At 35.0% G+C, this 17373-nt stretch overlaps 1 protein-coding gene across 1 annotated transcript; it reads left to right on the top strand.

The window, feature by feature from the left end:
- The first annotated feature begins 10452 nt into the window (after window positions 1–10452).
- On the top strand, window positions 10453–16619 carry CSN2 (casein beta). The gene is made up of 7 exons (XM_073891170.1): window positions 10453–10493; window positions 12514–12575; window positions 13313–13327; window positions 13440–13466; window positions 14542–14565; window positions 14662–14706; window positions 15987–16619. The coding sequence occupies exons 2-7, from the start codon at window positions 12525–12527 to the stop codon at window positions 16602–16604; spliced, it is 780 nt and encodes a 259-aa protein (XP_073747271.1). The 5' UTR covers window positions 10453–10493; window positions 12514–12524; the 3' UTR covers window positions 16605–16619.
- Window positions 16620–17373: the final 754 nt, after the last annotated feature.

Below are 17373 nucleotides of genomic sequence, written 5' to 3'. Positions count from 1 at the left end.
CCTGTCCTGGGTTACTGTGCAGCATTGTAAAGTTACTTATAGTCATAATATCTCGGATATTGTGGATATTGCTGATAATGGTAGAAATTTTTAGGATACCCTCCCTGCATACAAATAAAAGGAAAGGGACGGTGGCAGAGAAATGAGACAATGACAGTGAAAATATTTCACAATAATCTTGATTAAAAATCAGGTTGTCTTAAAAACAAGTAAACTGATTTCTCTTTTAGAAAAAATAAAAATCAGGTTGTTAAAGTTGGTGGGAACTCATATATCAACTACATGATTGTTTTCTCAAACTTTTGGTTAGGTTTTCACCTTTTATAATAAAAATGTTTAAAAGAAGACAGAAATGATGCAGCATTTGCATTTTTATTGTTTGTTGATCATTTAGTTGTTTTGTAATACATATAGGGCCACTGATTATGGCCGGCCACTCACAAGAGGCTGACAACATATTCTTTATAATATTACCTCCAAGCTCCTACTTGCCTGTCCTTGAACATTCACCTCTTTCTGTCCAAATATCATCCATCCCTGCTCTTGAATCTTACATGGTGTCATTTCAAATGCATCTATTTATTCTACTAGTAAGAATTTTGAGATTCTCATCACATTGAGATGACATGTCAAAATAATATGAAATATCAAGGACATATTTCATTAAGAAAAATGTTAAATAAATGAAATTTATTTCGCCTCAATGGCTTAAACTGAGGACTGTGGCGTTCGACAAATCATGAAAATTAAATATTTCTTGGGGCACCTGGGTGGCTCAATCGGTTAAGTGTCTGCCTTTGGCTCAGGTCATGATCCGGAGTTCTGGGATCGAGTCCTGCCTTGGGCTCCCTGTTCAGCGGAGAGTCTGCTTCTCCCTCTGCCTCTCACCCCACTCATGCTCTCTCTCTGTCACTCACTCTCTCTCTCAAACAAATACATAAAATCTTTAAAAATTTTAAATATTTCTGGGTTAACTTTTTCTATCATCTACTAGTTAAAGCAAATATTCAGTCATGTTATGATACAAAATCAGATGTAGTTTTTAGTGTTGTTTATACCTGGCATTTTCTTGAAAGTAGAGGACTGAGAGAAATTCACAGTAAGTGGTCTTTGATAGATAGATAGATAGATAGATAGATAGATAGATAGATTGATAGATAAATAGATTGACTGATTTAGGGCTTTGAAAAGATATTTCCGAAAGAACACAATAATAAAATTTTGAGATAGTAAAAACTTTTTTCTCAGCCAAATTACAAATAAAATAACACGTCATAAAAAATGAAATATTAAAACAAAATATATATACAATGATTTAGCAATTCTGTACATTATGGGTGTTCATCATGATAAGTGTATTCTTAATTTCCTTCACCTATTTCACTCATCCCCCCACCCATCTCCCCTCTGGAAACAATCAATTAGTTCTCTATAATTAAGAGCCTGTTTTTAAATTTTTGAAATAATATACACGTTCGCAAACAGAGAGCTTACACCACTCGAGATCATTTTCTTATAAAATTTAAACTCAACTTTAAGTTAAAGGTAAAAGTAATCCTTAACAAAGTCGATGTGACATATTTAGTCAAGGAAATAAGAAGGCTTTTAGAAAAATCCCACCAGCAGAGATGATGGAGCACATCTCCTCCATTTTGCACATCATTCTCTTCGTACCATGATTGCTGTAAATTCAGAGGCACTGAAATCCTGAACTCACCTTCAAATCACCACCATCAGGTCATTACTTCTTAAATTATTTCTTTATGAGGTATTTTTAATAAGTATTATACATTTTATAAATGTTTTTCAACTTATCCTAAGTAACAAAAGATTAGAATCAGATCATATTTGATTGTCCATGAATACATTACCTTTTACCCAAGATGAGACTAAAAAATCAGAGAACTCAAAATTCTGAAGCCTTGGAGATGATGGGATTTTCCTGAGGACTGATGTATTTAAATACACTGAAATCCTCCATTTGTTTTTCCAAATCATGTCGAATGTGAAATCATATTACAGAGCTGAAAGTAATGCCCAAAATCTGTCCCCACAGAAACCAAGATAAACTGAACATGGTGATTTTACAATAGAAGATTGTAAAGCATATGACCAGGAAACAAATGGACCCATCAAATTTTAATCCCAGTGTTAGTCTAGGCATATGTGCATAAGACAAAGGGAAATGTATGGTAGAGTAAACCAAGCAGAGAAATTAATTGAAATGGAAAAATGTTTCTGTAGAACACCAACCATCCTATTTCAACAAATGCATGTCCAAGATGGAACAACTCTATGCCAAAAACGATACCATCTTATTAAAAGTTTATTTGTGTTTAATAAGTGGTAATAACTAGCATAATAAAATAGGAGTTATCATTTATTTCAAGTATTTTTCCTACAAATTGTTAAAATGTGTTTTTATTCTATCGACTATGGGATATTTTAAGTCCTAATGCATGTTGGCCAAAATTCTGTAATCTTTTGAGTATTGTATGATAAAGTAATTCTTATTTTCGTATCAAATGACCTTAGAAGCTCAGCACTATACATAGTAGCTGGAGGCATATGTTTTGGAATTTAATTTTCTATACATTTGACCCCATAAATAAAACTTAAGGTTTAATTTTTAACAGGCGTTTTAAGAAAATGTTTATTTATATTTAAGGTGGACCTTCTATGCTTATTTGTGTAACTCCATTAGAAGTTATTGTTATTCTCTGGGTAGTATACAAAGTATTATAAGAGTTTTATTAAGGCAAGAAAAGAATTAAAGTGAAATTCAATTAAATCTTGTTATATTTTTCATTGATTTCTAAGCCTCGTAGATATAAAATCTCTTCTCAATTGCAAAAACATCCAATCTCTAGTATATTCTCAAAAAAAAAGATGTATAGGGTTTAGTAAATATAGAAAGTCTGATTTTTAAAAATAAGCGCTGCTTACTCATTTTGGAATTTTCATATGACTCCTTCCTTTTGTCTTCTTCCCTCCCCCCATTTCTCATTTACTTTCTTCCCTCACTTATGTATTTATGGATTCTTTTAAGCAGTGTTACTAGGCACTATTCTAATAGACCCATGAGATTCATAGCCTCAAGTAAAATGCTCCAAAGCTGCTACCAAATAGCACTAGCAACAAAAACGAACTGCCAGGTAATGAAAATAAATAGATGTTAAAATATACATTTAAATATACAAATTTAGTGGAGCCTGGATGGCTCAGGCAGTTGGGCATCCAACTCTCGGTTTCTGCCCAGGCCATGATCTCAGGACGGTGGGATCAAGCCCCGGGTCGGGCTCCACACTCAGTGTGGAGTCTGTTTGTCCCTCTCCCTCCGCCCCTCCCCCTGCTCATGTACTCTCTCTCTGAAATAAAGAAAGTCTTTAAAATAAATAAATAAATAAATAAATAAACACAGTTAAAACCTACAATTGGGGGGCACCGGGGCAGCTTAGTCCATCGAGTATCTGACTGTTGATCTCAGCTCAGGTCTTGATCTCAGGGTCATGGGTTCAATCCCCATGTTGGGCTCCACACTGGGCACGGAGCATACTTAAATAAATAAATAAATAAATAAATAAATAAATAAATAAAACTTACAATTAAAACATATCTTAGGTTTAGAAACCGAAATATAGGCATTATTCCACCCATCACTTTCTGCTTCAACATGATAAGAAATATGGGGATTGTGAGATTAACAAGAAGGTGGACTATAAGCACAGAAGAGCCTTCTTGTGTTAGTTATGTTGCTCTCCTCCAGGGACAGTAGTCATTTTAGAATATTGATGGACCAGAACATGTCCTGATATTTTATAGTTAAGTAAAACAGATATCGTTCCCTCTATTACCAACCGTACTGTTTGAAAATGCCAGGTTTACATTTACAAGGGAAATATCAATAAAGCACTATTGCTATATCACAAGGGTGGCATTAAATTGGTGGCATAAGTGTGCAAACAGTGAATTGGTTTTTATACTGGTATTTTTGCTGGATTTTCCTCCTTCTTCTCTTCCTTTTTCTCTTATTATTTCTCTTCCTTCTCCTTCATTTCTCTTACAATAAAAACATGGTTTACAGTCTATGGCATAATCCATGATGTTTATTTATTTAACTAAAAAAAACATTTTTGTTGTATTCCTGTGTGAACTATTAAAATAAAAAAGTACTGCAACAAACAAACGTAGAACAATATATGACTGCTTTCTAGATAACATCATTGGGGCATTGGGAAAACAGTGATAATCTCCCATTCTTGCCCTTAGGGGTTCACCTTATGTTATGAATGTCTGTTTCCCCCCAAATTCTTATGTTGAAGCCTTACTCCTGAATATGTTGTATTAGGAAGTAGGGACCTTGGGAGGCAAATTAGGTTTACAATCATTCATGAGGGTAAAGCCCCCATGATGGGATTAGTACTCTTATAAGAAGAAAAAGAGACCCCAGAGCTTCTGTGAAGATACAGGAGGAAGGCAGCTACCTGCCAGTCAGGAAGAGGGCCTGCATCAAGAACCCAACCATGCTGCCACACTGTTATCAAACTTCCCAAGCTCCACCCTGTTTCTGGTATTTTGTTATAGCAGCTTTCGCTGGCTGAGACATCTTGTCATTTGCAAAACAGACAAGGTAAAAGATGACTGCTGATGGAAAAGCCCAGGAGAGTGTTTAATGTGGCATTCTAAATTTGGGAGGAAAAGGTCTGGAGTGGAACTAAAGATTTAAGAATAATCTGATGATTGGTTACAATGAAAACTATGAAAACTGAAGAGGTCATATAGGAAAAAGTGAGTGATAGGTCACTGGTCATTTGGAAACAGATGTAAAAGCTTTTAACTGAAATTACAAAGTATAATTGAAATGAAATTTACCAGTTGGTTTCGGTAGTGCTTTTCTCAGTCAGCTCAATCTTCTGTGAAGAGTAAAAAAGCACATGCTACAAAAACACACAAGAAGGTGTTACATCATATTGAATTAATTTTATTGAATGAAAAAGAATTATCTCAGTGACTCTTCAGATTCCTTAGGTAAAGAAGATAAGGAACAACTTTACTTCATTGATATATTAGTATTTTTCAAATATACTGTGTCAATGATCAGAAGCCATTCCACTCAGAAATAAAGGCCTAATTCACCCAATAGAGGCATTTACTAAGAATTAAATATATTAAAATCTTCATTATATGAGCCCTTACTCTGGATTGAGAAAAATGACACTGAACTTACACTGTACTTAAATTTGCATATATAGGGGCACCTGAGTGGTTCAGTCACTTAAGCATCCGACTCTTGATTTCAGCTCAGGTCACAATCTCATGGTCGTTGGATCGAACCCTGAGTCAGACTCCATGCTCAGTAGGGATTCTGCTTGAGATTCTCTTTCTCTCCTCTCCCTCTTCCCCTCCCCCTGCTCTCTCTCTCTCTCTCTCTAAAATAAATAAATAAGTCTTTGAAAAAATGTGCATATATATAATCATATTAAAATTAACTAATACATTATTTAGGAAAGAGAAATTATGCAGCTTACTGCTTAGAAGTTATTTTGCAGCACAAATCTTGGTTTAGACAATTGAGTGCCTATACTTTCACAGCCTCTAGTTTGTCTTAAGTATGGGTAACAAACATTTTTTTATATAGAATTTAGGTCATGCTTAAATAGTTAGACACAAGACAACAATATGTGCCAAAGATCTGAACTTGCATTCAAAATATCTGAGTGTGAGTTGGAACTTTGCAATTTACTAGCCACGTGGCCTAATGAAAGAAAATACTTCAATTTATCTGAGCTGACACTTTTCCTTGGACAAGCCTCTTTCTCTATGTATTTTTACTGATTTCCTTTATCACTTGCCTATTTTTCTGGCCCAGCTGAGTCCATAACTATACTGACTACTATAATTCAAAATTGCTGAGGGAGAGTTACAAGGAAATCCTGTAATTATTGCACAATATGTCCAGCATATTGCTAAGAAAATAAAAAGGAAATGTTGAGTGAGTATGGCATGCTTGTTTTTCTTAGAAATTACACTTTTTTTGCCAGTGGCCTTGGCAACTGAGGGCTAATACATAAGAACACCCTGGGCAGCCAGGGTCTTTTCTACTTGGACCTATGACCCTGGGGTCATTTCATCATTTCTTTTTACAGCTTCCTCCTGGTTCAATATGAACATAGTCGTAGAATGGATATTAGCTAAATAATTCAAGTATACAGTAGATATTGACTTAAGTTTTCTAAGCAATATAAAAGATATACGACAATCAGGAGTGTTCCCATCCCTCATACATGTAGCATGATATGAATGTAAGTTATATTATCGTTATGCTAATACTCTCCTTGTTCACTTGTTAAGGGCATCTGTCTGTGCTTAAGTCCTGAATACATCTACTATCTGTTAATGATGAAAAAAGAACATTGTAAAAATAAGTAGTGTTAAACACGATTAGACAATTACATTATGAACAGCAACCACTAAAGAGGCAAAGACATTTGAAGACCGCTTTTGTAAGTACGTACATATTAAGTACTTTTGAGGCCTGCCTCAGACTTCATTGTAGTACTTCCGGGAGATTCTCCTCTCTGTGCTCCAGTTTCCTTTCTTCCTTCCATCTTCTGTTCTTCCACAAGCATTAGCTGATAAACATTGACTTACTGCAAAAGATATGGGCCCACACCTGAGCAGTACCATTTTAATAAATGTGTACTGTTAGTATTCGTTCTCTAGAAGTAGTTACTCTCTAAATGTTACCCTCCATCCTAAAACCCTTCAAAAATTTCCATTGTCTACAGAATAGAATTCATTTTCTTTAGGAGCCCGGGATGCTTTGCCCTTCCTTATCTGACTTCTTCCTCTTTCTCTGTTCTCATCTCCATCTATTGTCTTCCTTGCACTTTATTTCCCAGATTCACTACTTGATTAAGTTGTAGTTACTCATTTCTCACACCCAAGGCCCCATTCTTCCTCTCCTTTTAGCCTAAAACTTTCTTCCATCCTCAGGTCAAATTCCCCTTCGTCTGGCTTCAAGATTCTGCTCAGGACTCACAGCTCCATCCTTTTTCCTTCTCCCATCCATCAGCTAAAATGAACGAGGTATTTCCTTTGTGTCTATTATACCTTATGATAGCTTTATTTAAATATTTATTACACTTCATAATGAGTGGGTTTCCATATTTGTTTTCCCATGAAGGCTCTGATCTCCTTCAGGATAAGAATTACACCTTTTTATTTACTGTTGCATTCTTGGAAACTAACAAAATGCCTGGCAAAACATAGACATTTAATATGGAATACATTTCGTTCTTTACCTTCAGCAACCACATGTCCACCTATCTTCAGCATTCTGCATGCATGACTATCCTCTGGATGTACTCATCACTCAGAAATTCTCCTCTAGAAATATTGAAATTCCCATCTGGTCAAAAGCTCTTGCCTGGACTTCTAGAGATTGCTTACTCTCATTTGGCTGGGTTTTTGCCTTTTTTCCTTCTAGTCATTCGAATCCTTTTTAGTGTTCTGGTTTATTACTCAACTACTGACCTCTCTGACTTCCTAGCTCAACCAGTACTTCATGGTTAGTCATTTCAGACCAAACATAGTCAACCCCCTCTCCCCACCCTGACAATTCTCTTGACCTATTGATATTATATTGCAACCATCTTGCCATACATCTACTTGGGTAAAGAAAACAATTTGGTATCTAATCTCATTTGGGTATTACTGCTATAGATACTTCTATTCATTTTTAATTTTCACATTAACCAGAATTTTCTTCTTTTTTAAATATCCCAAACCCATAACTGCTTACCTCACTGTCAGTTGAGAACCCCCATCCTCCACCTCACTGGAAAATTAAGATCATTTAATTTCAAGTTCTCTGCCATGTACGTCAAAATATGTATTATAATGACTCATCTTCTCCTCTTCTGCTGTCTCAGGAAAACTGGTACATTTTGCACAGGCCTAATTCTTTTGGCTATGACCCCAATCCTACTGGAATTTGCTTCATTAATTTATTCCCACACCTTTGGTGGTTTTCAGCTTCCTCACCATTGGCTTCTTTATTTTATTTATTTTTTAAAAGATTTTTATTTATTTATTTAGCAGAGATAGAGAGCACAGGTAGGCAGAGGGAGAGGGAGAAGCAGGCGCTCTGCGGAGCAAGGAGCCTGGTGTGGGGCTCGATCCCAGGACCCTGGGATCATGACCTGAGCCAAAGGCAGCTGCTTAACTGACTCAACCACCCAGGTGCCCCTGGCCTCTTTATTTTGAGCCACAAATCTCTATCTTAAAATTACCTTCCTGTGATTCTGGTTGTCCCTATTGTTATAGATACCCTTCCATGGGTGTCCTTACTTCCTCTTCTGAAATCTACGAAGAGTAGTGTTGCTTTTAATTCCCCCCACATTACTTGCTTCTTAACCACTTGTAGTGCATCTTGATGGTTTCAGTGATAATGTCTCCTGTGTCCAAAAACCCCCTCCTTGTTTCCACCTTTGTCCCCATCTGTGTTGCATTTTCACTCTTAACTCCACTTGTTTCTTCTAGTTATTTCCTCCCATGACTTCCATGACCTTCTATTCTCTTTTCCTTGATACTTTGTATTTTTCCTATCTCCTTTTGCTCTACCAGCCCGGAATAACAAGAAACACTTGAGTTCTATTCTTAGACAATTTATTTTCTCACTTGCACACCTTCCCTAGGGAAGTTCATTTATTCCTTTGTCTGGAAAAAAAAATTTCTACAGTTGTATTTATGACTTCTTTGAGCATCACATTTAACTGACAATACCTTCTGGACACCTTCAAACTTACTATGTTCAAGGTTTAACACTTTCTAATTTCAGCCTGGTTTCTTATCTTGGTTTACAATATGACCACATTTTCAGTCACATAGGCATATATTATTCATTCATTTCCCTGATGTCTCACATTTCTTATATTTTAATGACACATTTGTTTTCTCATTGCCTAAGAAGCCCAGTACCATCTTTCTAGTTGATGTCATTATGATGTCTGTCTTCGACTATTGTAATAACATGTTACTATAATAACCCCCTTTACTAGGTTACCCTGAGATATTGTCATAAAGTCATAAAATTCAAGAAATTTCACAATCTTTCCTTCTTTCAAATCTCTAATGTCTTCCCTTATTTCCAGTGAATTATGTCACCCCCGAATCATTGAAATTCAAAGGCATTAAGATCTGACTCCTGTGTATCCTGAAGTACAGAACCCATCAAACCTGGTATTTTTCTCTTCAAGCTCCTGTCTTTCCTTCAGCCAAAATACTTTATTCACATTTAGTCATCTTTTAAAATTCTACTTATTCTTTTAAGATTTAACCAAAATAACAAGCTCTTTAATGACCAGTTCCCCTGCCCACACTCAGCACCAATGCCCCATTCCTTCAATTCAGGCATAATTAAATTCTACACATTTAAGCACAAATGCTACATGGAGAACTAAATTTTATAACAGAATTTATAAAGGGAGTTAAAACATGGACCCTGCATACGATCAAACAGAAATGCATGTAGTCAGACATATCTAGTGTTAAATGGCATCTTTGCCATTAACAAACTATGATTTTTGGGCAAGTTACTCAATCTCTTGTTGTCTCAATTTCTTCAACCAAAATATGGAGAGGACAGCTACCTCATGATGTTTTTGTAAAGATTATACAAGATAATGTCTGTAAAATGCACAGTGCCTAGAATAGGGGTGATACTAAGTATAAAAAATAAAGGTTATTATTATGCCTGAGATAGAAAAAGGTAATCAGTACTAATCAGGTAAATAAGTCTCCATGACATTTTGCAAAATTCACCAAGGATTTTAAATATCCCAGCTATCCAGGTAGAGTCTTTTTCTGTGATGTTTCATTACAGAGGAAGGTTTATTCCTCTTGTGTACAGAATATTGGTTTGAAGAGAACAATTTATTTTTTCCTAATCAAGTGGTCCTGGGAGCCAAGCAGTTTGCCATACGTGACTAAACTACCATCATGGACTTGTTATCCTGTCAGTTCCTCCACTGCAGCATAAAACACTAACAACTGCTCAGGTGAGCATGACATTGTGCCCTTTGCGAAGCCCCTGTGTATCTCTGATGTTCATATAGAATTCCCCCCACAATTAAGATCTTGAGGACCCACCAAGGACTAAAGAGACTTAATTGCGTTCACAATGAGTTGGGGATTGGGCCAGAGTCTCAATGACTTTCAGTCATTGTTTTAGTTATTAGACAATTACATTTCCTGGACAGATTTCCTTTATTGGTTTGTGAATTGCTCCCTTGTTAAACTGCTCCCCAGAATTTCTGGGGACAGATAATAGGCAGAAATCATATTCTAATCATGTGGACTTCTTGGAATTGAAGCTCACTATTGATTTTATCTCAAACCACCAAATACAGTATATAAACCACCACAAAAGCAGACAGACCATCATCCACTTAGCTTCCGCTTCACTTCCTGTCCTCCACCTCGAAAAACAGGTAAGAATTTCAGATGTAAATCTGATGTATTCTCTCTTCACCTTTATTTCAAACTAAGCTGAGATATATGAAAAAAATAATTGCTTAAAATATAGTCTTTGAAATAAGGGTATTTAAAGTAGTGCTGACACTATTTTCAAAATTTAGGTTAAAAAAATAGAAATGTCTATAGAGATTTGGTAAAAATCATTACTGCATGAGTTTATGAGTCTAAAAAATGTAGTAACAATGATTACTATTGTTTTAGTACAAGGCCAGTTAACAGGCTATATTAAAAAATCTATTTCCTGAATTAATAAGTCTTCTAATTTGGTTAAACATACAGCAACAATAAAAGAAGATATATTTAAATTATTTGGGGGGAATATGAATAATTAATGGGAAACCTTTATCCCACAGTAGTTTTAGAGGGAACATTGAGTCAAGATACTGCAGGACATGTTTGGGGATGTGCACTACTTGAAATGTTTATAAATATTTTTGCAGAAGTATGTATTCATTGAACTTCTTTAGTGTCTCCAACATCCCACTTTATCAATTGGTTTATAATAGTTCAAAATATTATTAAAATAGACATATGAAATACAGAATTAAGTTAAAAAATATTTTACTTTGTAAGAAAATTCTAGATGGGACAGAGATGACTTGGAAACAAAAGCAAAGGAAAGAGAAGATTTGAAAGAAAGATTACTTTAGAATCCATTGGTCAAAATGAAGTCCTGGTTAAAAAACTGGTATATAAAATGCTAATTATAAAATATAGAAAATGAGATGAGATCCTTCCTACACATAATGACCTCTAATAAGATACTATATTCTTTATTTTTTTTGAGTCCTAACAATAAGAAATTATTTGGAAACTTATGGAGCTCTTAAGCAAAGCAAAATTAAGATTTATATAGTATCCATGAAAAATATCTGGAAAAAAATATCTTTTCCTGAAGAAAGAGCATAATCTTCAGGCTTTAAATATTGGAAAGGATATTTTGTCGATTGATTAGGGACTTTTTTCATGAAATGTTTTTAGTTCAGAAATTTGGTTTAAATATCTGAGATTGAAGATTGCATGCTAAGTGATATTAGTGGCACAAACATTATTTTGTATAAGAAACTATAGAAATGCTACAAAATCAAGCATTTAGTACATTTTGGTTATATAGGTTAACACGTATATTAGGGTATACTACAAAAAGAAGTAGCCTGGAGTGGGGATTGGGCAAGAGGACCTGATACTTTGGTAAATGATCAAGAAATCAGAGAAAAAATATATGGTGTACCATCTCTAAAGTTATGTGGCACAAAGGCGAGGAGGCATAATTAGATGTGTAGGGATGTGGACTGAGTTGTGGGTATAAATGGAGAGGAAGCCAATCAGTGAGCATCTGGATAAGTGGAGGAAATAAAGGAAATGCTCCAATGAAAATCTCAGTCTAATTGGAAATAATGAGAAATAATTAAAAAAACAATATTCATGGAAACAATTTGGTTTAGTAAAAAAAAAAAGATAAAAAGAAAATATGATCTTCTTTGTATACATTTTCTTTGATCAGTCTCTTCCAGATAGAACTGAGGCTCTATCAGGGCTGAGACCTTAAAATTTTGTTTGCTGCTATCATCCCAGCACCTAGACAGTGGCAATAAAAGGTATTAGATAAATATTTTTGAACAAATGAATTGATTAATAAATGTTTCTGTAAATACTTTGAACTTTTTTTGGTCTTTCATAAAAACCCAAACATAGTGCTGTGAATGAGATGAAAAAGAAGGAGATAGGGTGGAGGTGATGGCTGAGAAAAACTGAATGGTTAGCCATGAGGTAAGAAAATGATATGTAAGGAGGGATCCATAGTAGACTTTGACCCTGCCTATATGATAAAGCGTCTATTAGTATTTTTTTCTAAAATGCAGTTTATTTTTATTATGTATTATCTTTAGTTTCTTTAAAAGGAAAACAATCTTAGCTAAATAAGAAAACAGATTGACCAATATATTACCATTCTTTCATTTCCCCATTGACAAGACTTGATAACCATGAAGACCCTCATCCTTGCCTTCCTGGTGGCTCTCGCTCTTGCAAGAGAGGTAAGCAAATGTCTAAATAATTAAGATATAATGGAATATCTGCCTATGTTAGAGAAGAACATCAGCAACATTGTTAAAGTACAAATAAAGCAGAATTTCAACAGATTCATTTGCACTTCTTAGAAAATCATTTGCATTCATCCACTATTTCAACAGTGTGCAGTAGGGGCATAAATCTGGGTCAAATGCTTTCTATACCACTGTGCCAGCAGTTCCTAAAGGAAAAGCAAATGGACAGATAAGCAAACAGACAAAACAAAAAGAGACAGATATAAAAATGACAATAATAATATTGCACAGATATGATTGCATGCATGTGCAACCTAGATAAATATATCTTATTCCAGTGATAAAATATATGTATCTCTTACCTCACGGCGCTGGGCCCGATTCTACCTGTGTCTACCCAAAGACATCGAGGGAATGGAGTATCAGGCAATAATTATAATCATAAATATATTTGTAATACTAATAAACTGTTTAAAACAAAGTAAAATAACTGTTACCCATCAAAAACTGTATATTCACGTAAGATAAAAATATATCAATAAAGTTACTAAATATAAAAGACATAAAAACAACTACCTTTCGAGACTCTCAATAATCATTTTTTTATTTCTTAAATTTGTGAAATAGCTCTGCATAAGAAGATAAAAATTAAACAGGAAAAATGTTTAATAATGAGTTACCTATGGAAACCAAAATGGTGTTTGGTTTTTTTTTTTTTCCTGTTACAGAAGGAACTCACTGAGGTAAGATGTTTTTATTCACAAAAAAATTTCCAGCCACAAAATATTAACATTCTGCAATGATCTAGGAAAAGCCGGTTGTTGATTGTTTTATTTTTTTGTTTTTCTTTTACAGTCTGTGGAAAGCCTTTCAAGCAGTGAGGTAAAGACAACGTTTTCAGAGGCAATTTCCCAGTTTTGGAACAGTAAAATGCTGTGCTATCTTTCTATTGTGTTTCATTAGGACAGTTAGGTCAAAGCAGCTCTGTTCTGACATAAGTTTTGATGTAAATTTCTATCATTTTTTTCCCATTGCATATGCATAAGGACAGAATAAATACCTGGAGAATTCAATATTCTAGCACTTTCTAAGTGGGCTCGCTACTTGAAATTGTGTCATCGTGACCCCCTCTTTTTTTTTTTTTAATGAACGGTGCAGTCCTGTTTTCTGTCTTGAGCTCTCTTTACCCTGTCCTCATTCCCTACTCTGATATTTATCAAGTGCCTTCTGTGGATCAGACATTGACTAGGAGCTGTGGCACAAACGAAAAAAGGGGTGCCCAAAGTAAAGAGCTTGCAACAGAATATGTGAGCAGACATGCGAATGGACACATTTTGTAACTACAAAAGTCACTTCAGTAAATAAGAGATGGTGAGAGGTAGTGTAGTCCTAAATCTGCCTGGGAGAATCAGGTAGGTATTTTACCCTGGCAGCACTCTTTTTGGATATGTTATATATTACCTGTTAGTTAAATTGTACATCAGTATACTTTGTCTCTCTACAAGGCTATTATCAGTCCCTTAAGGAAGGCATTTATTTCTTATAATTAATTTGAAGTGTAAACATATTAAGTAACCTAAGAATGATTAAAAGAATTAAAAGATAAAATTCATATTATCAATGAATATTATTCTTTTAGAATCAGATAGAGTATTAGCAATCATTTGTTGTCCTAGGAAAGGAGGATGGTGATAGAGAGAAATCAGCATCTATTAAATACCCCTTTTTGTACTATGTTCACTAATTTTCTTTTCTTATGTAACTTCACTCATTCTTCTCTTATACAACAAGCTTATGCAGAACAGTGCAACATCTAAGCTTCGGCAATTATCCTGAGTTTTTAATATTATCGAACAAAGTGTGCACGTTAACCTATTACGTGCCTTCATTTTCTGATTTGTATTGACAAAGAAACATTCATAAAACTAAAACTAATTTTATTTTTATTTTTCTGAAGGAAACAATTACACACGTCAACAAGGTAATAGCTTCATATTTACATGTACTTATTTTCAAAATTTCCTACACTTAATTTTTATAGGTGGTAACATTTCCTTATATGTGATTTGGTTTTTAGCAGAAACTTGAGAATTTCAAGCGTCAGGAACAGCAGCAAAGAGAGGTAACTTATTCATGATAAGTATATTTCTAAAATTATTATGGAATATAATACATACAAAATGTGTATGTGGTCACTCTAAAGGATGATAATAAAATAAATACCAGTGAAGAAATTAAGTTTTGATACTGTCAAAATATTTTGAAGACATAAATGCATCTTGCAAACTCACAATTTGCAGAGTTTAGAATCAAAACTGAAGAATAATTCTTGATTTACTCACATTTCCAGCTGGTTCCCCTTAGTCTCAAGATGGATATTCAGACAAAAGAGAAGGAAAAGGCAATACAGCACATTTATTAGCTGTATGCCTTTGACCCCAAGTTTCTCTGTACTTAGTTTCCTTTTCTGTAAACCAAGCCTATTCCTAACCCTACAGTATGGATAAGCTGGCGCCCAATGAATAGTCAATGATTTTATATAACATTTTGTAGGTTTTATATTAACATTTACAAATACATGTTCTTCAAAGAATTTCCATTACACAATGAGAGAAGTGAGGTACAGAACAATTGAGTGACAATATCACACAGTTATTAAGTAGTAGAGCTTGCTTAAAATTAAGGATTTTCTTCGACAACATAAAATTCTTCATTTAATTAAATTACACTTGTGGTAACATATTTATCTAATTGTAATATTTCAACTTCCTTATTTTTATCAATGAAGTTGTATTGTTTGGAACTTAAGCCAAATATTTCCTAAATCAAAATGAATTTACAAATGGATGCCTCTCGGAAGACTCAAGATAACTAACCACCTTCTCCCAAGGGAAGTAGTGCTAGAAGGTGGCTGGTGTTAAGTAACTCCTTGAATTAAGCTGTAAAGTAAGGTTTAATTTTCATTAAAACAGCAGCAGCCACAACAAATAAACCTTGGAGTTACCCCTCTAAGTCTTTTAAAATAGATCTTTATTATATGAACACAATTTGCTCTATTATCAAAACATTATGTTGAAAAGTCCATGAAGACAAAAGTGGACAACTACTTCTATCTAGGCGATTCAGAAAAAGGTGAAATAAGTCTTGAAATCTCCAAACACTGATTTCAGTTGGATCTGCGGACTCATCTATGAAGGGAACGAGTTAATGAGAAATCCCTGAATGAGCATTTTACTCATTAGTCTTCACCTGACTGAAAATTATCTCTTAATCAAATCAGTCAAAGATTTTCCTTCTCTCTTTTCACTCAGTTATGGTTGTTCAAAAGACAGGAAGTTAATTCATCACAAATGACTGTTATGGCTGAATCATGGACTCAAAGATTCTTTTCCTTCTTTCCAGGATGAACGCCAGAATAAAATCCACCCCCTTTCCCAACAACAGCCTCTAATCTATCCTTATGCTGATCTCATCCCTTACGCTGTCCTTCCACAGAATGTCCTGCCTCTTGCTCAGCCTGCTGTGGTGATGCCTTTCCCTCAGCCTGAAATAATGGAAGTCCCCAAAGTTAAGGAGAACATCGTTCATAGGCGCAAAGTGATGCCCTTTCTTAAATCTCCAGTAGTGCCCTTTTTGAACAGCCCAATCCAGACTCTTCCTGATCTTGAAAATCTGTACTTTCCTCAGCCTCAGCCTCAGCCTCAGCCTCAGCCTCAGCCTCAGCCTCTGTCTCTGCCCCTGTCTCTGCCTCTGCTCCAGGCCCTGATGCACCAGATCCCCCAGCCTCTTCCTCAGACTCCCATGCTTACTCCTCAGCCACTGCTGTCCATTCCACAGTCCAAAGTCCTGCCTTTTCCCCAGCAAGTGATGCCCTACCCCCAGAGGGACATGGCCCTACAAGCCTTTCTGCTGTTCCAGGAGCCTCCCCATGAGGCCCATCCTGTGACTCAACCGATTGCCCCACTTTACAACTTTGCTCTTGTAAGTCCAAACTTACCAGCTTTGCTGTCTCACTTATGACATGAATATGGTGATAGAGGAAGTAAGTGAGAACTCTAGAATAAAAGAATAAATGAATAATGGATGGATCTAAAATGCACTTTGTTTAGATCAGTGAATCTCAATACTAGCAACATAATAGAATAACCTGTAGAACTTTTTCTTTCTAAAATCCCAATGTCTGGGCCTACCTGCAGAGATTCTTATGTGATTGTTCTGATCTTCTATGTAGAAGATACTATTAGGAACAAATTGTTTCAAGAGATTCTGATTTAATTGATCTGTTGAGAATTTGGATAAAGAGGATTAAGGCTTATTAAGGCTGGAATTAAATTTGATAGTCTGATTGGGCTTGGAATAAAGAAGGCTTATTATTTTCTACAATTTTGAAGTTTTCCTTGTGCATATCTATTCTGCAGATGCCTTATTTCACATCTTGTTTTTGACATATACACATATGATGGTAAACAATTGAGATGATTATTTCATTACTCAAAGAATTCTTAGGGAAATTGTCTTTGTGTCTTCGCCAAAATGTGAATTGTATATTTATTTATTTTGCTTTTTAATTTTTTTTAATTTTTAAGGTTTAAGAGAATTTCAAAGCTAATGTCCCCTCCTCACTTTTGGTAAGTTTTGGGAGTTTGGAGGTTAGAGTGATCATTTTTATAGATAATATCTTTTTAGATTTTATTCTCCTGGATAAGTCCAAGACAGTGACAAACTTTGTCAATACACCAACTTATTTATTAATGATCAAAGTGTCATGGATGTCTCAATGGTTGACTAA

The sequence above is a fragment of the Callorhinus ursinus genome, unplaced genomic scaffold (assembly GCF_003265705.2).
Source record: "Callorhinus ursinus isolate GAN/ISIS: 27379988/994484 unplaced genomic scaffold, GSC_fseal_2.0 scaffold4, whole genome shotgun sequence".
In the NCBI taxonomy this organism is placed as follows: Eukaryota; Metazoa; Chordata; class Mammalia; order Carnivora; family Otariidae; genus Callorhinus; species Callorhinus ursinus.
This window is presented reverse-complemented; position numbering and strand designations above follow the sequence as displayed.

Excerpts from the sequence above, each read along its gene's own strand:
- CSN2 (XM_073891170.1), top strand. The coding sequence starts at position 12,525 with ATGAAGACCCTCATCCTTGCCTTCCTGGTGGCTCTCGCTCTTGCAAGA. Across the intron at positions 13,467-14,541 it reads AAAGCCTTTCAAGCAGTGAG|GAAACAATTACACACGTCAA; the intron begins GTAAAGACAACG and ends ATTTTTCTGAAG. Across the intron at positions 14,566-14,661 it reads CAATTACACACGTCAACAAG|CAGAAACTTGAGAATTTCAA; the intron begins GTAATAGCTTCA and ends TTTGGTTTTTAG.